Source organism: Zonotrichia leucophrys, chromosome 4, assembly GCF_028769735.1.
Source record: "Zonotrichia leucophrys gambelii isolate GWCS_2022_RI chromosome 4, RI_Zleu_2.0, whole genome shotgun sequence".
Lineage (NCBI taxonomy): Eukaryota > Metazoa > Chordata > Aves > Passeriformes > Passerellidae > Zonotrichia > Zonotrichia leucophrys.
The window spans coordinates 5,269,031-5,296,950 of NC_088173.1; the positions used below are offsets into that span (position 1 = coordinate 5,269,031).

The window sequence follows — 27,920 nt, forward strand, 5'->3', positions numbered from 1 at the left end:
AGACTGAAATATTTACACTGGTCATTTTAACTCTGGCTAAATTTGTTTCAGGAAAGGAGGAATTTAAGAAAAAAGCAAGTATTTAATCAGAAAGTTTTTAGAAAAGAGTATGTGGTCATGTTTTTTGTTTTTGAACAAAATGCAGGGAGTGTGGAGGCCCTGATTTTTGAAGCAAGACCTGAACTGACTTTTGTGTCAGGGGTCTGACTTTTGGCATACCCAAACAAATGTGTGCCTACTCCTTCAGAGCCAAGAGCCAGCTTGCCCAAAGATGTGCTCTCTCTTAAACATGCTTCTCACCAAGGTTGAGTGGGGAAATCTGCCTCACAGGCATAAAGACAGGATTTAGGTTGTGCATGGAGGTTCAGTGAAGCAGGTTGGTTCTGGGGTAGCAGAGTAACTGAAGATTGATGGTGAGAGAGGGAGAGTGACTCCATTGGATCTCAAGAACCATGCAAAGACTATGGGAGTAAAAGAAGTAAGAGAACTTGGCTGAAAGCAGGGCTGCTGGAAATAAGTCAGCTGTGATTTATGGGAGAAGAATAGGAAACAATGTTCTGAAACCAGAATATGAAATCTGAGGAGTGTGTCTTTTGACTGGGTGGTTGTGGAGAATGAGAGTAGGATACTGAACCAATGATGGAAAAAGCAAAGAACTGGGATGTATTAAAAAGGACAGACCAGAATAAGTCAAGTTTGAAAATATCTGCTGTTCACAGTGCCTGTACCAAAATTGAAGCTTACCCAAGTCTCATAATAGTCATGTTGTGAACAATGTGAAGCCTATTGGCATGGGTGCCCCCAGTCTCTAGAGTTTGGGTTCCCTTCTGTCTGCCATTGCTCATACTTTTCAAGTGGCATTCAAGGGTCCCTGAAGCCCTGCTGATATCCCAGTAGCACTGCTACCATGTATATTCAGGCTGTTTACTTTCTAAAAAATAAGTCAGCTCTTTGTAGCTAGTGAAAAAAGTATGCTGTGATGTATAATTTATTGCAGTCTGTCCCAGCTCTTGTGGAAACCACACCCCACCATGTTTCCTAGTTCAAATAAGAAACTGATAAAATTCCTGTTTCTCCTATACCCTGGTTGGTATGCCCTGAGTTTATTTTTAGACATCAGTGAATCATGGATCTTTGGTTTTTTCTGATCCTTGCCCCTTTTTTCATCAGGCGACCAATATATGTGTGTGTATCACCATAATGTTATTGCATATATAATTCACATATGTGGGAAGAAACTAACTCGTGAAGGCTGCTACACCTCCTGAGCCACCACAAAAAAATCTGTTTGAATCTTGTTCACATGATGTGAAAAAATGTGATTTTTCTCAGTAGGAATTATTCCCTAGCACATGTAGTTGTAGCATTATTTTCCCTTGAAACACCAGCCTGTCAATGATTCTTGGATCTGGTGACAATGTGTTGACTTCCTCCAGATCAGAAGGAAAGGACTAAGAGTTTGTTTAACTCTTCAGCCAGGGCATCTGTCCTGTTCATCCAAACGTTTGGTTTTCCTCCTTAATATAAATAGAGAAATGTCTTAGTCTAAACAGAGACACTGAAATGGATGGTGCAGCCTGCCAGTGTTTTCCTGGACTTTTTATTTTTGAGATTTTTCGTAACCTGCCTCTCTAGTAGATAATCCAGCACACAGTCCCAGAAGACTTGGGGCTCAGTTCCTGCTCCCACTTGTGTTTGGAAATAAACCCCAAGAGAGGTACTATGTTAAGTGGATGATGTCAGTGTAGAAAGGGAGGGAACATTTTAATCTGAAAAACTCAGAAGGAGTGAAACAGGTGGTGGAGCTGATTGTGCAAGGGCTAACTGCCTCCACCTTCCTGCCCATCTGGCAGAGCTAAGGATGGCCTCTTAGCTGATCATGCTCATAAAAGAACAAGCCTCTGGATGCACATGTACAAGAAGCCAGTGGAAGGAGTTTGCCCTCAGCCTGCTGCTGATGATATATGCTAAGTTGGAGTGCCACTCTTGAGGTGTCCAAGCTGTTCACTCAGTAAGTAAGGAAGGATCTCTGTGCACAGAGTAGCAAAGCCCTCCTTACTCCTCATACCTGCTGACAAGCCTGTAAACATCTGTGCTGTGGCCAGGCAGGAGCAGTGGGGTGGTACTGAGACATGGTCCTCTCCTGGTCTCTCTCCAACTGGGGCCTCTTAAGGTAAATGGCAGTGAGTTCTCTGTAGCAAGACTTCCCTTGTATGCTTCTACAAAGAGCCCTTCAAATTGAAGGGAGTCTTTACATGCCACCTCCATTCAGAAATCCCAGTGTAAAAGTGCCAAGAAGTTGTATCATTTCACAGGAAGAAGCCAAATCATATTTTGTACTTTCTTCTTTGCTTAAAGGTTCCTTAGCAGGAGTATATGGCCACCAAGGAGCTAGCTTGGCCCTGAGAAAAAGGTAGTCAAACTGTTTCCATACTCTCCTTTTCAAGGAGGTTGCCTAAAGTAATTTTTTGGGAAAGCACCTATCTATTTGATTGCCTTATGGAGAGGGTGGAATGGCCAGTTTTATTTGCTGGTGCCTTGATTCCCTGTTATGAATAATAAAGAAACAAGTAGATGAACTCTGCTTCTCCTGTCCCTTCAAAGTGCATACGACAGTGCGTCAAACAAGTACAGACTGCTAATACTGGTGGTGAGGTCATTGAGGTACATAAGCAGTTCATCAGCATAATTAGTCCTGGAGAACCTGCTTAGCTCTTGCATAAGGCAATGTAAAACCCAGCAGATTTGGTCTGAATTTAACATAAATATTGATTTTTTTTTTAGACATTCTTTGATCTGTGATGCCTACAAAGGGTGTCTGTATGTTACAGGGAGAATGGAATGTGGGAAACCAGGAAATCCAGAAAAATTATTTCCTTGTGCCTGTATTTTGTTTATGAGCCCTCTAGGGTCACAGGGTCTTTTTCTGTTTTGGCCTGTTGAATGAAATATGTGCTTGGCTTCATCCCTCACTGATAACACAGACTGTGTTAATGATTGTAGTATCATGTTGAACTTCGTAATTTCCTAAATTCCTTGGAATGCTACTTGTCTCAGCATATTTATTTAACTGTATTCTGCAGGTAGATGGAAAAGTCAGCATGAATGGAGAAAATGTCAACGGCACAGAAGAAAAGGATAAAGAATGTACAACAGTAATATTTACTCCTTCACCAACCAGATCTGTGAAATTTGATGGAGTAGCCAGAGGGGACAAGCCCCCGGTAGAGTTGAAGAAGGACCCCCCAAGTGTTGAGCTCAGTTTACAGAGGCCTGCCACTCAGAGTGTGCACAAAGAGCCAACAGTAAGAACAACACGAACAAACCAGCCTTATTTTCTGTGCCAGTTTTCTGTCTCATGATGTGTTTAATCACTAACTAATGATACCCAAGTGCCTCTGTTTGCCTTATTGCAAAAGGGTGTGCCCAGACCAGGAAAAAAAACTAAAAACAAAACCCCAAGTCCTTTGTAAATTAAAGGCTTCTTCGTTTTGTATGTGGGTAGAGAAATAGGAGGGTAAAATTAAAAAAACTTTTTTGCAGCCGCTGGTGGAGGGATTTTGGAGGTTTTTTTTCTTTTGTCTTTTTCATTTTTGTTGTTGTTTTGGGCTTTATTTTCCAAATGCCATGTAGCTGATAAGCATGCTTTAAATGTGCTGGGCCAGGGAGAAATTGATTCAGTGTCCCAGCCGTTGTGCAGGTTTATTCAGCGCTTCTCCTAATGTAAGCTGATTAGATCAGCAACATAATTGGACTGTGTGAGCCATTATAATTAGTCTCAGTTTTCAGTTTTCAAAAGAGGATGTGGATGTGCTGGCAGTTCTGAACATTTGGTTTTCATTCCTCTCTCAGAAACATTAGAAAAGGGGATAAGCTATTGAAATGCTCAGAGGGGCCAACATGCTTCTTAACTGCCTTATCAGAGAAACAAATTAATTTCACCTTTTCATCTTTCTCTCCCCCTCTTCCCCAGAGAAAAAGGCGGGAGTAAAACTACAGCATATCGCAGCAGGCATCTAGATGCCACAAAACTGTAATAAAAGTAGATAGTAAAAACAAAACAAGAAATAAGGAGAGAATTGGAAAGAGAGCATGTAAAAGGGCTGCAAGCAAGTGAGAGCAGAGGGAATTCTCACAATTTTTTTTCCTGTGTAACAACAAAGAGAATTGGAGATGTGGTGAGAGTTGGAGTATGATAATTTTTTCTTTCATCTCAGATTTCATCCAAGCATTAGGCAGATAGATAACAGGGAGCAGGCAGAGATCTGTCCTGGGGCATGATAGCTCATTCATGAGAAAGGGTTTGTGTTTTACTCCCCTGCCTAATGCCAGTCTCTAGCTATGGACCAAATCATGGAGCCTGCAGCAATCATGGGAACTGAAGTGATTCTGTCGAGGGAGCTGGTATTGAGTCAAAAGTGAATGATTTACAGGGAGGGCAGGACTGAGGCTGCTGCTGTCACAACAGTTCGGCTGTGAGGGAAAAGCCAGGTAAGCATTGCATCTGGTACAGGAGAGCAGGTAATGGGAGTGTTTGGAGAATAGAGGAGAACCTCATCTTGCTGGAGATTAGAAGCTCAATGACAATCTGAAAAGCAGTGAAGTGAAAATATTAAGGTCTCCTTTTTAAGGATTTTCAGGCCTAGTTAGAGTTATGAGGAAACTCAACAGCAGAAGTCACTGTTAGTTCTTGAGTGTGGTTGTATCTTTTGATGTCCTATCATCCTCCCCTTTCTACAGCTTTGAGGATGATATGGCCAGCTGAATACAAATTCAAATTTCTGTGTCTGGTTTCTCCTTCCAATTCTTAGCTCTTGTGGTCTTACCAGCAAAGGCAGCAGAAGAGTTTGACTCCTCAGATTCCTTGTGACTCTTGACATTTACAGAATAGCTCCTGGTTTGTCATCTTGAATGCACTTAATGATGAAGCCTACAAGAGAGAATGAGTGTGCACCAAAATGATGCTAGTGACAGTGTCCATGCTCTAACTACAGATTTTATATCACTAGCCTCACAATTCCATAAGCAATGTGACTGTAGGGTAGTGCAAATCATTGTAATTACTCCTGGCACTTCAGCTTTCAGCAAAGGTATGTGTATTAAGCATGTCAGGGACAGAGGAAGGAGAGCAGACTGCTTTGAGGAGGATCTTCTGTGAGAAGACAGGTGGAATGCACTGAATGTGATAAGAGAGAAGACAAGGAGATCTGCCTGTGGCTGGAAGGGAATTTGCCAGCCTAAAATAAGATTTCAGGTTCTGTTTATTCTGGATGTTTACTTCTCTTTACCCAGATGCTTCTTTTTAATTTTACAGGTCTCCATGCCTCAGACTAAGGCATGGGCAGTAACTTAGCTATTAAGCATACAGGAGAGCCTTGGTTTGTTGATGGAAAGGGCTTAGATGCAAGGTTACAGAGATGGGACATGGTACTGATGTTTGGGTTCTTCACTGGGGTCTTGGGACACAGACGAGCACTGCTATAGACCCCTTGGTATGGATGTGATTGGTCTGGGGCCTTATGTGCAAGAACTGGGCAGCTGCACTGGACTCACTTCACTCAGCCTTCTCCCTGTACTTATTTTACTTCGGACTTGGGACAACTAACACAACCATGTCAGCCTCATCTGCAGACCCAGAAAGGCTAAACTGCTCTCTGAAGGATATCACCCCTCCTGGAAGGTTGGGAATCCAGATTAGGAAAGATAAGATTGTTCCACTCCCTGTAAAACAAGACCTCTTGATCAGTAGGATACTGCATCTAGCTGTCACTGTCAGCATTCCAGAAGGGAAAAAGAGGTTTGATGTTTGCTCCAGGGATGGGACTTCCAAGCTACACATTCTTAGAAGTAAGGAAGCCTTCTGAAAGCCTCCACTGTCACCTCCCACAAGGAGAAAACAGGGCTGTAGGTTTTCTCTGATGCTTAACCCTTCTGACATTCCAGAAGAGGAAGAGAAGATGACAGAAACAGGCGTAGAAAAGCAGCTGAGATGAAGAAGAGCTGTTTAGAGTGGAAGAAATTACTGAAGCTCTTTTGCCTTGAGAAAACTGCTTCAAATTAAGCACATTTTCAAAGCCATTTCTAAACTTGCTTACGCTGTGTTTATTTGTATATTTTATTGATTCAGTTCTTGTTAGCTGTGTCCTTCCCAGGCTTTGAATAAGATTCACAGGCAATAGTTCTGTTGAGAAATGATGAGTCAGAGGTTTGTTTTTTCCCTCTCTAGTTGTTTGTAGATTTGGGTTGGTTTTGTGTTTTATTCATTCATTTTTTACTCCAAGTCTCTTTTGTCAAATATATATTTATTTTCATATACACCTTACCTATGACATTCCTGTCCTCCCCTTCTGATTCTGTTCCTGTTCTTTACATGCCCCTTCCTCCTCCTCCATCCCTTGTAGGGCTGCTCCCTGCTGTTTCAGTTCATTTGTCAAACGGACTTGTTCTGTCTTCTCTCAGCCTGGCAGGCTTCCCTTTGAAGTCCCTTCTGTAGTCCCAGTTTGCATCTGTCTGGCTGTCCTCAGGCATTGTCTGCAACAGGGGAAGATGCTCTACAACTGTACTCCAACAGTGCTTTTGGCCTGAAGTTTATTTAAGTTGCACCACTTAAAACACTAACACTGTTGAGGCTTTTGGGGAGCTAGGGAAGTGCAGAGATCATTTCCTCTGAGTGAAACCTCAGTGTCAGTTGTCTTTTTGAGAAGAGAAGGACCCCATCTGTATGTGTATGGAATAATGTTCACAACCAGAGACTGACTGGGAAACGTGTACATCCTGCCTAAATCTACTATGAAATGAGATGCAAAAACCTGCAGCAGGTGAGCAGGACAGTAAAGAAAAATATTATTAAAAAATATACTTACATCTCTAGAGTATTAGGTAGAGTATAGGTAGTATATAAGTGATTTTACAAGATACCTTTGCTTAAAGTAGCTTATGGAATTTTGCCTATGATTGAAGTCTAAAAAAGGATAAACTTGACCTACAAACAGGAGGAAAATATCCCACTGGTGTTTGTGGAGCAATGTGGTGCTAAGAGGGGTGGTAGGTAAAGCATACCTATACCTCTCAATGCAGTTGGAAAAACTGGGGCACAAGCCCAAAGACTGATCAATCAATGGCAATACCAGCAATAATGTGAAAATTATCTCCTCATACTGGTCCTACCTGTCAGCCATTTAGGCTGTGTTTTTTTCCCATTTTACAGAATAGTGGAGAAGTTGTGACCACTAGCTCTTTGAATCAAAAGTTGGCAAAGTAAATATTTTGTTTCAGAATGGTGTTTGTGCAGATTTTAGTGTAGGGGAATCAGTTTGTCAGTAAGTAAGTAACATCACTTTATTTTAACCAATCTTTATGCAAGCACATAGAAATTATTGGCTTCCTATAGCTCTAACTATAACTTTGCTCTGATCAACCAAAAAAATAAATATAGGCAGCAACCTAAAAAAGATCAGGGTGAAGTGGTGGTGGTGGGGAGAGACAGCTTTCTTTTATTTTTTCTATAGCTAGCTTAAACTTGTCCATTTGTACTCACTGCACGCTTGGCACAAAATGCATTTGTTTTCTATATCCAAGTAACACTCTCCTTCATGTTGAAAAAATCACTGATTGAACTGAGATTAAAGTATAAGCTTTCTTGTGGTTGAGGATTGTTGGCCAAGCTACAGGAGAGCAGGGCTGAAATCCTGGTTTGTACATATCCGGTAAGACAAGTCTTTGTTCTTTGATTCAGTAAGAGATACACTTGTAGGGTAAGCCTGTCTGTTCCAGATTGACAGCTTTGCCTTGAACCACACATGAAAAGATGCATGGAGGGCTGGACTACCTGAAGGGGAAAAGGTGTAGGATGAGAAGTGCAAGCAGCAAAGCATCAAAGCAGCTAGAAGGGAACTCTGCTCAGCTTTTGGTTATGAGCATAACCTGCCTGTCTCCTGTCCTTCAGACAGCCATGTACTTTTCACTGTCTGTCAGAAGTGAAAGAAGCTAATTTTACACCCCAATTGAACAGTAATAGCTCTAATGACTATCAGGAATACTGTATACTTTCTTGCAACATTTTCAAGGCTTCTCTGTCGGTTACTGATTACCCTGATCTTTTGTTGTAAATAGCTGGCCTGAATATAGCATTATGTAGCTGGCAGATGACTTAACCTGTTAAAGCAGTGTTTTGGCTGTAGTACTATATCTGGCATAGCATGCAAGAAACCAAGCTGTGACAGCCCAAGGTTGTGCCATCATTACCACTCACATCAGCTGCCAACGTTAATTTTGATGAGGAAATCTTTGTATGAAAATTTTGAAGTCGTAATATGTGTAGAATTCGAATCACAGAAGTTTTGTGATTTGTCAGACAATTTCTACATGTGGCTATTGGTGTTGCAACCAATTTCATTCCTGAATGGTTTTACAGAATTTCAATTGTAGTTTTAACCTGATTCTGTCTGATATCTCTGCATTCTCACTGGTTCTAGACAGCTTGTTTTGTCATGCTTTCATATAAAATACAGTAACAATATTTCACATGATTTTGTGTGCAAGCAGTGTTAACTGAGCTATGTTTCAATTTAATTTACAAGAAGAATTAATAAAGTTCTACTATAACTTCCTTTGGAGTTTGTATTATTGTAGAAGTTGTGATACTTTGTGTGCTAGGTATTTCTGGTTATTGTATTTTTAGGGTTTTATTAAGGGTGTAAAGTTCTGCCACAGCAGTAGCCAATATGGCCATTTCTGGCTTGCATAATCTTAATCAAAGAAATACTTGGACTGATACCCTAGTTTATGTGATTAAAATCCTGTAATCCTGTCTCTCACAAACTGAACTAATTTATTTTCATGCCTAATAGGTGCTGCTAACACTATATGTTTGTGCTTGTGTCCTTGTTAAGTGGATAATTTGTTTAGCAGAACACAGGTGTTGCTTTGTCCTCTGTACTGATGTGATCATAACCACAGCTGCCATCACAGTATTTAACTTTCCATCATGAATGAAGGCTAAGTCATAAGTGGGGAAGCTTACTTTAACTCCTGGCCATCCAGATTGCGTGGGGTAATAAAAACACCCATCCAAGTAGATCCAAGTAGTCAGCCTTCTTCAGGATATAGAAGTTTTAACAGGACAGTCTCAACACCAGGCTGATGTGTGGGCAGGGATAATCAGAGCCCCCACGCACTGAGGTTTTCCTTACTCCTCTTGCAGGCTTCATTGCCTGTGGTGGTGTTTGTGACCTTCCCTCTCAGCAGAGCCTGTGTTTGGAATGGCTCTGTTGCCCTGCAGAAAGAGACCCCTGCCCACACAAACACAAATGACAGAAGGGTGCTGAGAGGCTGCATCAGTCCATCAATCCCAAGGCATGAGAGCTCCACACAGAACTGAAGCACCTCAGAAGTGTCACTCACTAGGTTACTGAGTCTTTAGTCAAAATACAGTCCTCCTAGGTGTAATGAAATATTTGTACACCTATTTGTTGTGTTCAGTGATAACATCATCATTTGATTACAAATATTTATGAGATGTGAAGCATGATAGTCTGTGGTAAAAAAGAGATTTTATCAATTGTATCAGCACAAGAATTTTCTTAAGTGTATCGTATGCCTGCGGATAAAATACTAGATAATACTACATTAATTTGGTGTTATAAATAGAATTAAATTTAGTGGAAATAAGAGAGTTCCCAAGTGAAGTTGACTTAATTTTTTTATAAATTAGTTATTAATCAGTTTTATATTTTTAGCTGTATGTCACTACTATTTAATTGCTCAGCAGAGGGAGGAGAAAAAGTCAAGTCTCGTGAGCAGGAACAGAACTTCTGCAGCATGCCATTGGAAAGTTAGTTTTCCTGCAGCAAGCAGTAGCTCTTTTTTCTATAAATAACATTTATGTCTGTACCTGATTCAACCTCCTGGATATAGGTTATGGGCAGGTTTAGTTATTGTGCTTGTGCAGGACAGCTGCACGACAGCACCAGCACCATATTTGGGTTCCTGAGGTAACTCCAGGTCCAGAGGTGATACAGGTGCATCATGTCTGTGCATCATGCATCACTGCAGCATTCACTGAGCACCAGTGAATTTTAGCCCCTCTGAGAGGCCAATGTGGCTGTGCTCTTTCTCCAGCAGCAGCTGACATCAGCAATTTACTTCCTTAGTAGTTTAACACTTTTTGTATTGGCTCTGGGAATATTACAGTTTCTAGCTTTAAAGCCTCTGACATAGAAATTAAAGTTGAATGTACTTATTTATTTTAATTTTTAGATTTGGACAGTTCCTGTTTGAGAGTGAAGGGTGAATTTCACTGTTTTACCAAAAATATTGTCAATCTAAATACTAATAATTGAAATCTACAAACAATTTATTTGGGAGGCTTATGGTTTGGACCAGTGAGTGTGGATCCCCTTGCTTTTCCATGTGAAAACTACGTTGTTTAGGGCAAATCCTGAGCTCTCAATAATAGCCATTTGTTTAGGTTTAACAGAGTTTTGTAGGTTGTAGAATGACATAATTCAGGTTGTAGGTCTCTAGCTGAGTCTTCTGCTCAAAACAGATATGCGACCAGAACAGGCTGCCAAGGGCTTGATCATTCAAATCTTGAAAACTTCTGAGGCCAGAGATGGCACAACCTATCTGGCTAGCCTACAGAAAAGAAATACTTGTTTCTGCTTTAAGCAAGGTTGGCAAGCATTTCCTGTAGCTTTTCCCCTGGCCACTGTTGCATCAGGAGCCAGAACTGAGGCTGAAGGGGAAATTTTCTTTAGTTGCAGTAGAATTCTGCTGGGGCTTTTGCGATGAAAACTCTCAGTGACACACCAGGCTGGCATCCAGAAGGACTGGAGGATAGAGAGGTGGGTTATATGGCGGAAATGAGCAACTAAGTGGCAAGAGATAAACCTCTGGGCACGGCACTTGCAGTCTTTGGAGCATTTCTCTGGGGCTGTGTTTTAGCCTGTGCCTCATTTCCAGTGACCTGGGAGTATGTGAGACATGGAGGGAGAGGTCTGTGCTTTCCTCACTTTTGGTAGAGATGCATTCACAGGTGGACATGGTAGAGAGGAAGTCCTGAAACTTTCCATGTTACCTTTTTGGAGACTCTATTTCACTTTCTGCCCCGTCCAGTTCAAGAACTGCTTTTAGGCAGGTGGAGATGTGTCTCCATGTCTTGCCTGGGGCAGAGGCTGAGGGTGGCAGGGGTGAGGGTGCCCTGGAAGGTGGTGGCAGTGAGGAGGATGGCAGGCAGCCAGCCCCAGCAGGCGCTGCCGCCTCGAGAGGCTCGTGGCTGTGATCTGGCGCCTGTCCTGCTGAGAGGTGGCAGCACAGCCCTTGAGCTGCAGGACCCTGCTCTTGTTCCCAGCACTGCTGGCTGCCTGCTGGGCTTGCCTGGGTCACTGGCCCTGCCCATGGCCCCACACCAGCTTTTTCTTGCAGGGCATCTTCCTAGATGTGTGCCTGCCCCTCTTGAGAGTGTGTCTCCCTCCAGAGAGGAGATGAGGCAGGGATTCACAAGCTTTGCCAGCAGTAAAGTTCCCTGGAGCTTTGTTGGTGTGTCCACAGGTGTTGACATCCTGTTGGCATTGCCAGCAGATGTCTGCGATTATGGAGCTGTGAGAGCCCAGGCTCTCTTTTCATGGGGCATGTTCAGATAAGGGGCCATAGCCTCATGAGGGCCTGCAGGGGTAGGAAACAGGATACATACATAACATGAGGGTTGATTCCTGCCTGCAGAAAAGAGGAAACTTGATCAGATTTCCTCCTTTGCAGCTGGTAAGAAGATGGAGGAGTGGGAGGAAAGAGAGTATACAGTAGGCTATTTCTGAAATATATTACTTTTTATTTCAAAAATTAGTCTGCATTTTTTATTTTCCTCCATTGAATGTGCCATTTTCTAGATCTTGGATGCATTAGAAGCACAAGCTATCGGCAGTGGCAGATTTTCTTGATTTGCCTTCTGGAAAAGCAGACATATGGTGGAAGCTGCCGAATAGATCAGCTGAAATGTTACCCTTGTTTTGACAGTGTAGTTTTAACTTTGCAACAGCCCTGTCCAGGTCAGGAAGCTTGCTTTTCAAAGGCATTTGAATTATTGGCTTGATATGGTCTCACCATATTTTTTCAGTCCTCTCTTAATAGTGTTTCAAGTATTTCATTACCTTTAATACAAACTCTGGCTTTTCCCTTCAGATAACAGATTGTTTAGACAACCGTGAAATAAAGGAAGTATTTCATTACTTTGCCACTTTCCAAACCCTAGTGTGTGCTATCTGTTCACTAATGTATATATTTGTGTGTTATTCTGGAAGGGGAAGCTAGGGGTGAAATGTGTGCTTATCTCCAGCTAACACAATCCAAGATATCCTACAGTTTTAAAAGCTTGTAGGAGCTATTCCAAACCAACCACATTAATGGCTGATGATGAGGAATTTGAAAAGGAGATTAAAGCACAGCCATTCAATACCAGAACGGGCACATATTGCTCTGAAACATTCTCCCCAGCGGCCTGCTGAGCTCCACACTGATGGTGTGCTCCATTGTGTGGTTTGAATACACTACAAAGGAGCAGCAAGCACTGCCTTGAGGAACAGGCACATGCTTTTATTTCCACTGTACTCACTCCATGCTGTGTTCCTCTCTCCAGGCCTCCCCAGTGGAACTGGATGGAGCTGACAGCCTGCAAGCTGAGCCCAGCCCCAGCAGTGTGACACCTGCCTGCCCGGAGTGCCCGTCCCCAGGTGGGTGTGCTGCTGCCCTCACCCTGCCCTTGCTCTTCCTCACTTATGGGCCCAGGTTGAAGCCCACCTTTTGGCAGAAATCTGCTAGGAGCATCACCAGCAGCACCAACAGGGCTCATTAGAAAATGCTGCAAATGTCTGTAGTCTTGACACAAAATGAAATTGTATGCTGTCAGAACAGTCATTCACTGTAGCAGCCTCCCAAGGGATGTGTTAGAACCCCTGTGGCCGGTGTTTTTTCAGGTGCAGCTGGACAGGGTGCTAAAGAATCTCCTCTAGGCTCCCTTTCCCACAAAAGCTGGGACTAGCTGGTCTGTTGAGGTCCTTTCCAGCCTGGGCTGTTCTGTCATTCTGTGCTTGAAGTTATACACCTGAGTTGTCCACTTGGCCATCTGTGCACCTGAAAAGCCAGTGCCACAGCCTGCTGTAACCAGAAAGCAACAAGGGCAGAAGATACCAGTCAGTAATAGTTCCTGTTTGACACATTTTTTTCCCCCAAGACATGAAGGAATGGGAGAAAGAGTGAGAAGGGGCACTTCAGTCCCCATAGGGGCTTTAAATGGACAGTATTGTGCAGAACTCTAATTTTCTGCCTTAAAGCCTTTATGCATGATTTCTAATCTGAGGAAAGGAATTTGCTGGTAGAATTTTAAGCTGTTTTCCTCAAAAGTGTGTTTCTGAAACATTGTCTTTGAGTAGGCACTTTATTTGCTGTATACTATTATACTAAGTTCATGGTATTTTTTGTTGGTCATTTTTTAATATATGTCTATTAAAGTGTAGCTTGGTATGGGTAAGTAAAAAGTACTATGTCAAGTAGGTGTTTAAATGAGATCTCTGGCTGCACTTGGTATGTAAAAATAATGCTCCTATTTGTTGAGGATAAATGTGACTTAAACAATTGAGCTTTGCCCTCAAACATCAGTGAGGTACCATTCCCCAAAGATTAGAAGCACATGGGCTGTTAGCAAGGGCTCATTAGCTGCCTTAATTACTTTGGCTCCTACATGCCAAAGTACATAGTTTAACAAATTTCAATTGCATCTGGCAGGTAATGTAGAAGGTGCGATCTTGTAATGAAATGACCAAATTCTCTTCTAAAAGTCAACAGTGATGAGCTGGTGCTGTCTACAAATCACAAAGCCATCTTGGCTTCAGCTCCCCAGCTGCCAGAAATGCTAAACCTTAAGTACTGACAGCAAATTTTAGTATTGTCTGGCAAGGGAAACTGACACAGCATTGCAAAAATCAAAATGATAGAGTAACATGGAGTTTTCATTATGTCTGCTTTGGAGGGATGAGTGGGGTCCAAACTGTGTGAACTTCTTGTAAACAACCTCCTCTGCTGTTCAGAGCAAGCCAAACACTTCCATGCTGTGGCCCCTCTGCCTCTAATGGTGGAGGAACGGCTCCAGAGGAGGGTGCATCTGCCTTGGCAGCAGCAGCAGCTCTTGTCTCTGCTGTGTGTGTCCACATTCTTAGTGGAGTTGTGAGCTGCATCTCTTTCTTAGCTTACTCTCCCAGCCTGTCAAAGAGGTATTCAGAAGCTGCCAGTGCTGCTGTGGTTGGAAAGGGGACAGGATCTGAAGTTTCTCCTTGAGGAGGTTGGAGAGATGTCTGGGTGCTTTTTCAGTGCCTGAGATGCTGTGACTGCTCTGCTTCCAGTGGTGGTATCAGCTCTCAGCAGTTCAGCTGTCACAGCTGTATACCTGTGTGCTTCTAGGCTCTTCTCCCAGAAACCAGCATCAGCTTGCTGGGTTTCTTTAAGAATTAGATGACATTTTGGTTATTCCAGCCCAAGGCTGCCTGTTAGCAGTTTGTTTGTTGTCTGATGCTTAACTGATTGTCAGTGGAAGTGGTAGGTTTAGTGAAAATAGGCAAGCTGAAATATCTTCCAGTGCTGACAGTGACATCAGGTCATATAGCTGCTTATCTCTGTAACATCTTAGGGTAGGATTCATCACATAACTTCAGTCAAGAAATCTTAGCTCAGTAGGCCAATTGTGGGTTACAGCTCATCTCAACCAGAGGAGTGCCTCAAATAAAAGTTTGTGTGACTCTTCCCCGAGGATTTTCTGGTTTTGTTGACCATGAAGGGTGTCCCATGATGTCCAAGTCAAGTGTAAGCACATAAATTTTAATAGGTGAATTTCATTTTTTCAGTCTTGTCTTCTCTGAGAGATTAATTTTTCCCGTGTTGAAGAAAAAAGTTTATTTTTTCAAAACATCCAGTAAATGGGCTTACAGTACATCCAGTAAGAAATTGGATTGTAGGAAACAGGCATGTTTTATTTGCAACATTATCTCTTGTATGTGTGGATTTGGTTTAGATCAAAAGCAATTCAAGTCAACTGCAGCTTGTTCCAGCCCTGTTGTGAAGAGACTAGAATTTCTTCCCAGTCCTGTCTCTTCAGAGGAAACTGCTTCAAGCAAGAAAGATGTGAAGAAAGCTGAAATAGAGCAGCAGAAGGAAGCAGAGGTTCTTCCTACACAGGAGGTATGTACAGGCAAGAAAAAGAGGGAGTAGGAAAAAAAAAGAAAAAAGAAAGAAAAATATCTTACACAAAAATGCTTATTGTGCAAATTGGTATTTTTCTCCATAAAATGTCACTTCAGGAGTTCATTCAAAACATGACCCTGAAGGATGGTTTCAGCTGCCAAATCATGTGGTCATCAGAGTTCCTCCTCAAAAGGAACTCCATAGTGTCTGCTTGTAGTGTTTGAACCTGTTAACTGATGGGACTGGAAATGAGAATTTCACTTACAAACCCCAGTCCCCAGCTGTTGGGAGGGCAGAGTATCCAGGTGGTGCAGACAGTGGAGCTTATCCTCTTAGTCCTCTTGAAGTGCTGAACAGGTGCCCGTGGTGGCAGAGGTAGCAAGCAGCTGTCACCATGCTGCTCTTTCAGGTAAGTTAGGTGTTGGTTAGTCAGATGGTGTTAGAGGACTGATGTGCAGGGCAGTGGGAATGTCAATAGGAAACAGCTACCAGTTACTTATAGGACTTCAATACTGCAACTCCCTGTTGTCATTCTGGAGATAGAGGCTTCATCTTTGATAATGTTGCTTCAGAAAATAAGTAGAAAGGCTTTAAACTGACATTTGATGGAACCTGTTGCTTTTTTAATGCTGTTTTCTGCTCCCAAATGTCTGAACAGGTGACTAAAACAAAAGCCCTGGAAGAAAAGGGGAGTCTAGTGCTGCCATTTTTAAAGAAACTACCTGAAACCAGCCAAGTTACTCTGCATAACTCTGGTCTACAAGGTGAGCAAAAAGCATTTGGAAAACTCAGCCAGCCAGCTGAATATGGGCATGTGGTGTTCAGGGAGAGGTGCCTAATGACTTGGAAGGGTTTTGGAGCTAAAACAGTAATTTTCTAGTTTCATTGACTGATATTGGTAGTGTGGCTTCTGTGATGAAAGGATTCTTCTGGCTATTCCTCTTAAATACAACAGCAGAAATTTGACATAGCAGAGAGAGATCTCTGTCTTGCATTTACCTGGCCTAGCCCTAAAGGCTATATTATGTCAATGAGTATTACATACTGCTGCTCACAGATGATAATGACTTAACAATTGGATTTATCTCACAATAAAATTTTATGGAGATAAATCTTGCACTCAGCTGCTCTTGTGGAGCTCCTCTTTATAGATGAACAATACACATATCTGACCACATTCTTGAATTTGACCACTGCCCAACACAAGTTCTTGCAATGCAGAACCTTTTTCCTTGCTTTCATGACAAATTTTTGCTTCAGACTGATAATGTTTAGTAGTTTGATTTTATATTTATTTTAAATATGCATATGTGTAGGTATTGTGGAAGAAAAAGAGAAAAATCAACTGAGGTTTTTTTCCCCATAAGAACTTCCTAGATTGTTAATATATAGGTAATATATTGATTAGCCTAATGTTTTCAAGGTTAAAACCACTGAAGGTGATTCACTTTGAAAAAACTGAAGAGGGACTTTTTGCAAAGCCATATAGTGATAGGACAAGGAATAAAAACTTTAGCCTGAAAGAGGGTAGATTTAGACTAGGTATCAGGAAGAAATTCATTATGATGAGTTGCACAGAGAAGTTGTAGCTGCCCCATCCCTTGGAAGCCTTCAGAGCTAGTCTGGATGAAGCTTTGAGCAATCTGATCCAGTGGAAACTGTCCCAGCCCGTGACAGGGGGAATTGAAACTAGATGATCTTTAAGGTTCATTCCAACCCAAACCACTCTGTGATTGTCTGAAAAGAAATGGAATTCTCACATGTTTCTAGTGGGTAGGTGCTACCCCAGCAGACTTTGAGACCAATATCATTTTATGTTAAGCAAATCAAACCAAATAGCAAGTAAAAGGTTGTAGGTCTCTTGCCTTGTCAGTTTTCTGACTGGTGCTGAAACACTTGGCTGCACTCTAGTGTTCACAGCAAATAGAGCACTGAAAGGCTCACAAAATGCATTAAAACCTGTATCTGCAATTGGAATGAATGCAAGCACCATGCAAAGGCTCAAAAGGGTGGCTGCCCTTGCATCAGCGTGCTTGAGCTCTCACGTAAGTTCAGGCACCATGTTGCAAAAGTCCTATTTAAATACCCACAGTCCGTGTGATCTTCAGGTCCATAGTAAATTAGCTGCCGTGGACCAAGGCAACTGTAGACCAATCCCTCTTGTGGCCAAGGAGGCTCGGGTCTGAGAGCGTGTCCTCACCTTTTCACCGCGCTGTTTCTGTTTTGTCTCCGTGCCCTCGCCTGCAGAGCTGCCCCGCGGGGCCCTGGTTCCGCTAAGGGTCCGCAACCACTGGCGGCGCTCGCAGTTTTTCTCGCAGTCAGGTAAACGCAGAGCTGGGAGCAGCTCCAGCCCTTCTGCTCTCCAGCCACAGGTGTCTTCAGACACGGGCTGGGCTGAAAGCTCATCACAACCTGTTCTACCTCTCGCTTTCGTAGAAAATATCTATCCCTGCTGCACAGTTGACAAAGAGCTGTTGGGTTGCACATTGTTGCGATGCTCTGGTTTCAGGCACCCAAAAGAAATCCCTTGCCTATAAATACCTTTGTCTTAATTTCTTTTAATCGGTTTAATTTTCAAAGATATTTGGATAGAAAATGGCAATGGTTCTCTTCGTAACTGTGGCTCTTGAGTAGTGTAGTCCCATTCTTTTAGCATTGCTGTACTTTTTCCTTCCTTGCACTGAATCACGAAGGGAAAAGTAGATCAAGGTAGGTAAGACTCAGTGTCTGAACACTGCTAACATCTGTGGTCAGAAGTAGATGGCATTAGCTAGTGGTAGAGTAGAACCTGATATTAGTTATTGTGCTCCTTTAAACCCAGATAAAAAGTAGTTTTGTTGGTGATGGGTATAATCTGGTTTTCTGATTTATTCGCTTGCAATTAGTCCTTGCACTTGGTTGTGGGAGTAAATAGGAAACTAACATACAGATATAATGTAGATTTATTTACAGGCTGAGGAAATTTTGCTATGCTAAATTTAATCTTTCCTTGTTCTGTTTTTTTTTTTACTAGCTGATTCTGATACTGGTGATAAATCGAATGTGAGTACCTTTTTTGCATTATTATTTGGTTTAGTGATTTGTGTTTAGCAGAAATTATTTTTTTATGCAAACTCTCTTGTAACATCCCTAAATCAGAATGAGAACATTTTCTCATGGACATGTAAGAAGAAAAGTACAACCCAAATCAAGGTATTGTCTGAATCTGGAATTCAGAGATATCTGAATCCAGATATAAATCTGGAGATAGCTATACAGTATTTGGTTGCTGGAGCCACTAAAGCTTCAGAATCTCTAAATAAGATGTAATTCTAAATTATCCATTGTATTTTAATGCATAGAAATGAAAGGACTTCACAATTGTACTGTTTCCTCAATGAAACAAAAAAACCCAACAGACAAAAAATGCTACTCTGAAGTACACAGTATTTCACATTCTGTTTGCCATATAGAAATAGACGTAATCTCTTCCTATGAGATTCAAATACTGCTTATAGTGGAAAGGGATATGACAGGAAGTATCTGAAGTTGCCCTTGATTACAAAGATTTTAAGTATATTATGTGATAGGATCCTTAGTGAAGCCTGAGGATTTATTTAATTATGAATAAAAATTCAAAGCAAGGCTATAGGCTGTTTTGCTGGCAGATATAAAATGAGAGGATATTTTTTGCAACCTAAAATTGCTTTTCATGTTGTAAAGAAGATTATAGAGAAGCAAAATATATACGTTCTTTAAATTTGAGTCCCTGGAGGTGACTCTGTTCAGTGATGCTTAGAGCTTGCTTTAAGACCTTTTTCCTCCTTTCAGTTGAAGTTTCCCAAGACTTTCTTTGCAAACCAAATGATTTTTTATCATGTGTCTACTAATGGGCAATCCCAAGTTTCACTGAAGCTAAGAATATTGTCTGCTACCTGAGAGAACCCTTATCTAGTTCCCAATTTCCCACTGTCACATCATTGGCCAGGTTTAATCAGGCCCAGTGCAGTTTTCTGTGGTGGCCATGTGAAGTGCAGTGTCACAGTCTAATAGCTTGGTTTTCCTTCACTTAAGCGTTTCAACTTTTGGTCCTGGGATCCAGAAGAAGAGCGCAAGCGCCAGGAAAGGTGGCAGCACGAGCAAGAGCGCTTGCTTCAGGTAGGGAAGAAACTGTGTGTCTTCCACTGTGTGGTTCAGCTGTTGAATTGTCCCTTTGGACAAAAGTTGAGCATTTTGTGTTTTCTATGTCCTCTGTGTATGCTTGAGCAAATTCTGTGGCAGTTGAGTGATAAATGAGCGCGCGCACACACGCACACACATGTTCTGTGTGGTTTAGGCACTCGCATGTCTCCCTTACCCACATTCATGGAAAGACCAAAAGGACTTGGTCCTGCAATCCAGTGCACAGCTAAACTGAATGTGTTGGTCCTCAATTATATTTAAATTATACTGAGCACAGACTGCAAAACTCTTAACTTCTTGGAGCTTCTTTGTCAAGACTGACAATTTCCTAATCCTGATGCTTTCTTTTTAACTCTTCTTTAAAGTTATGGTCTTAATAGCTTTTCATAGGATTCTGCTTTGTTCACAGGTTCTTCTTGGAAAATACCAAGCTAAATTTGGACATGAAAGGACTTGGGTTTGAGGGGGTTTTGTAAGAGAGGGAAATATCTTCAAAACAACCATTAGTTTTGTCTAGTGGTACAGTAAACTCTAAAATTTCTAGGTTTGTGTCCTAGTGGAAAGAAATGCAGTGGACGTGAGAACCTGAATCTCCCAGTCAGTCAGGAGTGTCTTTTGAAACTGTGACTAGCTTTGATCCCAAAGAAATCACATCTTTGTTGCATGTAACAGAAGAGCAAACAACTGTCCAAGGAAGGAGAATAATAAAATGGGGTCTTTTAACCCCTTAAGTAGGACTTTTGTATCTCTATGCTTTCTTGAGATAGTCTAATTTTGCACCTCTTAAAATAGTGTAAAATTCTCATAATAATTTTTCTGGCACATGGAGGTACTCTCTCGATAGTAAATGCTTATTTTCTGGAATAGGCAGATGTGGTTACCAATCTGAACAGATGTTGCAACTGGTGTAAGAGGGAAGTGGAAGTCACCATTCCTCTCCATATTCAAACCAGCTCTGGCAAACAATTTTAAACACCTCTTTGAGATATTTTTTTGCGCAAAACTCTGTGAAAACAATTCTTAAGAAATCATGCCTTCAAGGAAGAAAATAAGCTATTTAGCTAATTATAATCTTACTCTCTTCAAAGCTTTGCACACTCTTTATCTCTTAAACTTGCATAGTTATTCATCATTCATTAAATTGTATTGGCATATCTCTTAGATTAGAGTTAATGGCATTTCTCTTAAATTAGTCTTGGTATCTGCAAAACCTGCTTATTTATATGCTACTTTGCTGAAGTTTTTAATATACAACCATTGTCTCAGTGTTTCAGGGTCTGTGAAACATTTTTGAAACTTAATACAGTAAGATAAACAAGAAATTATTAATATTTTTAGCATAAACTTAATTTCCAATGAAAGATTTTCAGAACTCTAAGAAATTAAACTACTTCTAATGTGTCAAAAGTTCCTTGAAGTTTGAAGGTGTTAAATGTAAGTCCTAGAAAAAAATGGGCAAAGTGAAGAAGAAGCGCTTTTTTTGACACACGTGGATGTTTCCAATTTTTATCCTTTTATCCTTAAGATCCTTTTATCCTTTTATTTAATCCTATTTCTGATTAAACTACTCTTAGCAAATTCATTTTTACTGTGGGGATACTACAGAATTTGCTCTTAATACTGAGTGCTCTGAATTTACCTGCATTTGTATCCATGTACAGGAGAAGTATCAGAAGGAGCAGTACAAGCTGAAAGAGGAATGGGAAAAGGCCCAGAGAGAAGTTGAAGAGGAGGAACGTAGATACTATGAGGAGGTATAAGGCTCAAAGGAGGAGGTTGTTTTTTGGGGCTATTTTTTTTTTTTTGTGTGTGTGTATTTAAATGCACCCACTTATGGGTGCAAAAGCAACAAAAAAAATCATCCCATACCTAAATTAATTAATGAAAATCCTCTTCAAGGCTGAATTTTGAGGAGGACTGTTTCTCTTAAACACTGCCATAGATGTTGAGGAAAATATGTAAATATTTGGACAGGTATCCTCAGCACCTCCGCATAGGTGGAGGTGTCTAATTGCTGTGCAAGTCTGAGTGAGTCAGTACAGCTGTGTCTGGGCACGCTCAGACTTCCCTGCAGGGCCAGAGCCCTGTGTATTTTGGCATGTACTTGGTGCCTAGGCTTGGTGGAACTCCAGGTGAAATTGTTCTCTGCCTTGGGTTTGATCATGGAGGAATTTTGTAACTGTCCTTAAAAAAAAATAATAATCCACAGAAGATGTTCAAAGGTTGCAGCTGTGAAATATTAACAATCTAGAGGATAGTGGTTTTCTTCTGTGGTATGTAGGTCATTACTGAAGGAAACTGGGAAAGGTTTATAAGTTTGTCTGTGCATTATGAAAATGGATGGTTTCTCATCTGTGCTTGAGGGATATACTTGTGGTCTAAACAAGAATTTGTTTTCAACTTTCAGAATAAGTTTCTCATGTACCAAGGGTAATTTCATACTTTTATATTAAACTTAATATATTTGTGCTCTGTGAAACAGTAGTTCCATGCAAGTGAAATATTCTTTCCTGTTTTGGAAATTCCATCACAGTGGTGAAAGGAATGGAAGTGCAAAACCTTGAAGTAAATTAAAAATTGAGGTGTTACCATTATTCTTGGTGCCACAAGTCCTTATCTAGCCATCTAAATTTGGCACATAACCAAATCTTATTTTTCTTGTGTGTTTCATAAGTTCACCGTTTACATTCTGTATTTTTAACCCCCATCTCTCCTGATCCTCTTTCTTCAGGAACGAAAGATAATTGAGGATACTGTAGTTCCATTCATTGTCTCTTCAAACTCTGCTGAGCTCCTCTCCTCTTCTTCCTCTACCACTGAAGGAAACAAGACAGTGGTGAGTTTCTCATGGAGTAGTAAGGCACTGAAGAGTAATCTATCTTTAGTGCAAAGTTTAATCCTTAGCTAAAGGCTGTCAAAGTCTGTGAGCAGGAAGAGTAAGGGTATTCCCTGGGTCCCATCTCTAATGGTGATGCCTCAGAGTGCTGTGGCTTACAGATTTTCACTGAATAGCTGTATTCCCAAGCAAACTGCTACCATCTTGTTTTTAACTAGAGCAGAGAATGATACTTTCTGTCTGCAGATGCTCTGTCCCTTAAACAGTGCTGTAGAATTTTAGTTATCTTCCAAAACCAACAAAATCTTAGGTGGTTTCCCTGAATACAAAATCTTGAGTGTAAAATAGTGCTTTATATATATCTCAAATGAGACTGAATCCTACCTCCCCAGTTTTCTTCCTTTTCTCTCCCATCATCCCTCCTAGAAAGCAGCAAAACAAACAGAGGAATGTTTACTCTCTCTGTTTGTTTGGCTTTTTTTTATTTATGCAGCAAAAAATTATTTAATTTAATGCATCTAGCATCTGATTAAATTAGTGTTTGCAGAGATCAGAGAATGACACCCCAGGTGAAATCACAGTCAAGTAAATGTGGGATTCACAGATGTAATTTTCTCTTGCCTAAGGCACCAGCACCCAGTCATCTGCCTTTTTCCATTGAATTTCAGGATTAGGAGTACTGTATCAATTGATTCTCCTCTCACTCTTCCTGCCCTCCTGTTCTCACTCATCCCTGTGCAAAGGCCTCAGCCATGGCCAATTTCCCACATGGCTGTGTAGCAGTAACTTCCTTGGTGGAGCTGCTTATGCCACAGTCAGGGCACTGCCTGCACCCAGAAGCAAAGGATCTCATGCCATTGCTTCTTTAAGCTCCACAAGTCAGGTATGAACCACTCCTGTGCCACTTTGGAAGTAGTACTGTGTTGCCTCTGAGGATGCCCAGTGCATGTGAGTAATGCTTTGCTCCCAGGCAGTGACAGCAAGCTGAGGTCATTCACAAAGCCCTCACAAGTGCAATGGGAGACTGTCTAGACTCTCAAAATAATTCAAGGATTTCTGCCAAAGATTATGTAATGGGAAATTTTGATTTGCCATCCTTAGCACCATAATTGGTACCTAATTTATTTCATGCTCAGCTCAGTCCAACCAGTTGTTTCAGTAAAGTCTTAATTAAATCCAAAGTGAGCCTTATCAGGGTCAAGTGGCTCTACTATATAAATGAGAGATGTTCTTTTTGATAATAAGTTGTGTCAACCCAATGTATCTAGGGGCAGCCTGTACTTTTCCTATGTGTGCACCAATGCCAAATTCAAAGGGAGCTCCTTGTTCCCTCTTCATCTGTCTTCTAGAACTCAACTGATTCAAACAGCTGTCCAGGGGAAGGCAAGCAAAAAGAAGTTCCAAAGCAGAAAAAGCTGCTCTGGGAGCAGGACACTGTGTCACCTCTGAAAAGCAAGGAAAGTGAGCTCTGGCAAGAAAAGAGGAGGTATGTATTAACCCTAAGCATTTCTAACCCTGTGGAACTTTGTGTTCTCTTGGCTTCTGGGATATCACACATGCCCACAATTGATGCTGGAGCATCAGCACTTGGTGGCCTCCATGCAATACATCCTGATCAGTGTTCACTGGCCCCACAGACCAATGCACGTGTGGCAGTGCACAGTGCTAGTTGTGCATATCAGAAGGCTTGTCCTTGTCTTGTATGGCTTTGCCAAGAGGCTGTCACAGCAACCAGATCAGACCTTAGACAGCTCAGACATCTGTGTGCCTCACTGCACTGTGTCTTGTGCACATTTCACAAGCCATCTAAAGGACTAAAGGAGCAGTGGCTGTTTTCACTCAGAATCTGTGTGAAATTGCCTGGCTGTCTTAGAAATGCCATACCCAATCTTGCCACCACCGTGTTTGAAGTCCTGGACTTTGCTCAACTGCTAATTAACAGGTCTCACAAAAGAGAAGAGGCATCTGATGATGCTGAGCTGTGTATAGAGAACATGGATTAAAGCTTTTTTTTCTGTCAAAGAAGCCCTTTTCTACAAATGCAAAATGATCTTCAGCACACCTAAGTGGCAGTTTGAGGTAAGCAGGAGGACTTGGACTATTTGGAGACAAACTTGTTGATTCATCAAGGTTTTTTCATTGCTTTGTCATTGCAAAATTGACAGAATAGCAAAAATCTTTTTTTAGAAAAACAGACTGATATTCAAAAGTCTGTTTTAGCCATTATGTTCTGGGTGACATTTCTCCTGGCTTTGTTTGTACAATGTGACTTATTTTTATTGCAGTGGAAATAAGGTGCTCTCAGGATACCCAGGGACTGGTATCCTGAAAGGAGGAAGCGAGCAGGAGCACCACATGCTGGGGATGGAGCGCAGCTCACCTGCCCGGCTGAACCTGCCTCTGACTCAGGATGAGAGTAAGACTCTTCCCATGCATGTGTTCTTCTCCAGATAGAAGTCAGGCAGGAACCTAACTCAAAGCATTTTGGAAATTGACAGTATACATATATCTTCAAATCTGGAATGTCTCAGACTAAAAATCTATTTAAAGTTAGCAAAGATAAATATGTTGAGGTGAAATTTAAACTCCTCTTGTTTCCATCAGAGATGACAGCAGGTATCTCGTTTATAGGCCTGCATGTTCACAGTATCAGTTAAAAAGTTTGTCTTCTTTTTTTTACATAATCTTACATGCCTACGACATATAGGATTTATCTTGATACAAAGAGCATATTTCCAACACTTACTTTGTGGTTTTGTAGGTAATTAGATTCATGATGTCGATTTCAGTCCACTCAAAATCACTACATTTTCAATACTTTCAATACTTTTCAAGCCAAGCCTAAAGCAACACCTGCCTCAATTTTGTCATTAGCAATGTCTAATGACATTTAAAGTTAATTTATTTTTTTAGCTCCCACAAGTATGGATGTTTTTGAAGGAAAGAATTTCCCCAAAGCATTGCTGTCATGAGGATCACCCTAAAAAAAAAGACAAAACAGCAAATTCATGAACTTAGCATCGTTATCTATCTAATACAAGTGAACAGTGGAAAGTAAATAAGTAGGACTAAAGACAGCAAGTGAATGCGAATTCTGAAATCAAGTTTTAGATTTCTGTTTTCAGTTCAGCATAAAAATTCATTATTCTAAAAAGTGTCTATGGATTGAAAAGTTTTCAGTGTTATTACTTGCTCCAAATGAAAATTCAGCCTAGTAAACTTAGTAGGCTTCCTTGTCTCAGTTTTATTGTATTCTTAATGCTTTGATAAAAATTGCACAAAAAAAGAAAGCAAACAGAATATATACTATCCTGCAATACAGCCTTGGGGATTTGTAATAGTGATTAAGAAAACTTAACAGGTTTGACAGTTTTAAGCTACATCTGCTAATAACCCTGCTTAAGGGTTTTCCTGGGTTCTTTTCAACAATTTGGTCCTCTGCAAGTATTCTGACAGCTCTTTTCTTGCCTCTTAAAGCATCCCATCCTTGCTCCCTCCTTAAACCCTTAAATAATCAGGTGGGTTTATTGTCTTGATATCAAAACAGGTAACAGGCTTTCATAGGCCCCAGCAAAGTTTTCGTTCTCTAAACCAGATGGTTGGCACACAGCAGGGTAAGGCTTTTCTCCAGCTGTGAGCCACAAAATTCCTCTTGCAGGGTCCAGGTCATGCAGTGTTTCTCAAGGATAGGGTGGCTGGCTGCCTGGGCATCTCACAGGTCATTGCTTTTTGCTGTGAGGCTGCTACTGTCACTGAGCCATGTGAAGCACAGAAGAAAACTACAAAGGAATTGCTGTTCATCAGTAGGTTTATGGAGAGCAGTGACTGTACCACCATCCCCTTAACTCCTGCTGTTGAGACGTTTGGATCCTCCAGCATCACAGAAGTTTCTGTGTCTCTGGTGCTTCCTCCAAACCTTATTTTCCCAAGTGCTGTTTGTGGATGGCTGTTTGACCTTGCCCTTTCCCCCTTCAGAAATACATTCAGCAGCAGGGTAGATCATGTGTATGTGAGGGTAATGCTGAGGAATGATGTTCCAAAGAGGTCTTCTGATGTAGCAAAACCTGTCTCTGACTTTGCGGGGGTTTCTGAGAAGTTTGTTTTAAGAGGCAGTACATCTCTCTCCTTTGTTGTGTGCCCCCAATCCACGATGGTTTATAAATACTGACAAAAGCCTTTTGTCTCAAATGCTGAGTTTTCCCCACCTCTGGCTGTAGATGTCTCCTGGAATCAGCAGCTGCTGACAAGGCGATCTCCACAGTGCGCGGAGGACGTTCGGCAGAGACCATTCCTGAGCCAGGCTGTGGGACAGCAACCAAGCTCTGCAGGGGAAGCAAGGAGGTGAGAACATAAAGGTTATTGAAGAGATTGAGAAGTCCTGCTCGCTCTGTTCTCCCTTATACTCCTGCTCAGCATCCTTTATTGGTTGGGTTTGATGAGTCCTGCAGTGCAAAGACGCCCTTCATGTCTGGCTTTCCCACAGAGACTGCTGACATTTATCTACTTGATTTCTCATTACAGGCACCACAGCTACTCATTTCAGGAGGGAGCACACCCCCTGCATGCCTCCCTTCTCTTTCCCCTTAGCTCTTTCAGCACATATCTGCATAACTTTTCATATGCCTAGTTTGTTTTAATTGCCCGAGACAAACATTTATAGCTAATAAGTAGCTTAATATGAGAGTGGGAATGTCAGGTTATATCTGCCTCTTTGAAGATGGCACCCAGGAGCTTCATTCCCATCTTCCAAATACATATTGATTGCTACTTTCTAGTACTTTAAAGATTATGCCTTTTAAAAGAAGATTGAGATAAAGTAGTATTTGCCTTCTGCTGTAAATTTTGGTGAAGTCTTTTTTCTTGCTGCTTTGCCTGTGGTTTTGAGTAAGCCTTACTGAATGGCAACACCAGTTCTTTTGGTAAATAAGGAATCTGCCTAGTATTTACAAAAAGAAGCTATGCAATGAGAAAGGAACATCTGTTTTCATTAGCATATATATGAACACAGTCTTCTGCAGAACCTGTTACCTCTATTAAGGTTGTATCCAGTCAAAACTAATGTAGATTGAGGTTTGATTACCTATTCCTCATTATAAACTGCTTGTATGTATGTTTGAGAAAATTGTTATTTAATCTAGAAACCATTTTAAGCAGTTACAGTTTGGATCAGTCCTATGATTTCTGATAATAAAAACCATGGTTTGATAACCAGGTTCTTTCAGAGTAGCATAGACACCAAATAGCCATTAAGCAAATAAACTACCTTTCCATCTTGGTAGCTTTTTTTTTACTCAGTAAAGAGCCAACAGAGAGTGTGGTGTGGTGTGGTGTGGTGTGGTGTGGTGTGGTGTGGTGTGGTGTGGTGTGGTGTGGTGTGGTGTGGTGTGACTTGGCTTAACCTTCCTTCATCATGGTGGGAGCTGTGATGGATTGGTGGGGTGGGCAGGAGTTCCACATGGCTGATTACTGTGTGAGTTACCTGATTGAGCAGCAGCGAGCAGACTCAGATCCAAAAGTCCTGAAATTCACTAACTGGAGTTTCTCCATACAAAACCTGGTTTCATTTGTTGCTCACCTGTAGTAGCACGTCTTCTCTGCTGTGTTTTAGGGCAGGCTATCATGAGAACTTCCGATCTGGGCCGTCATCTCCCTGCTCTCCGGCTGCTCTCAGTCACTCACCCAACAGGTACCAAAGGTC

The 27,920-nt window shown here is 41.4% G+C and overlaps 1 protein-coding gene across 2 annotated transcripts in view; it reads left to right on the forward strand.

Moving 5' to 3' along the window:
- LIMCH1 (LIM and calponin homology domains 1) overlaps positions 1-27,920 on the forward strand; it is a 174,422-nt gene that overhangs the window by 138,094 nt on the left and 8,408 nt on the right. The window contains exons 20-32 of one of the 2 annotated variants that reach the window (XM_064710318.1): positions 3,084-3,305; positions 12,632-12,725; positions 15,056-15,222; positions 15,884-15,989; positions 17,473-17,547; positions 18,239-18,267; positions 19,279-19,362; positions 21,048-21,140; positions 22,118-22,222; positions 23,572-23,708; positions 24,508-24,638; positions 26,440-26,563; positions 27,831-27,917. In XM_064710318.1, the coding sequence (XP_064566388.1) occupies positions 3,084-3,305; positions 12,632-12,725; positions 15,056-15,222; positions 15,884-15,989; positions 17,473-17,547; positions 18,239-18,267; positions 19,279-19,362; positions 21,048-21,140; positions 22,118-22,222; positions 23,572-23,708; positions 24,508-24,638; positions 26,440-26,563; positions 27,831-27,917 (1,454 nt within the window). The remainder of the gene's footprint in view (positions 1-3,083; positions 3,306-12,631; positions 12,726-15,055; positions 15,223-15,883; positions 15,990-17,472; positions 17,548-18,238; positions 18,268-19,278; positions 19,363-21,047; positions 21,141-22,117; positions 22,223-23,571; positions 23,709-24,507; positions 24,639-26,439; positions 26,564-27,830; positions 27,918-27,920) is intronic. The other variant, XM_064710319.1, reaches the window with a different exon arrangement.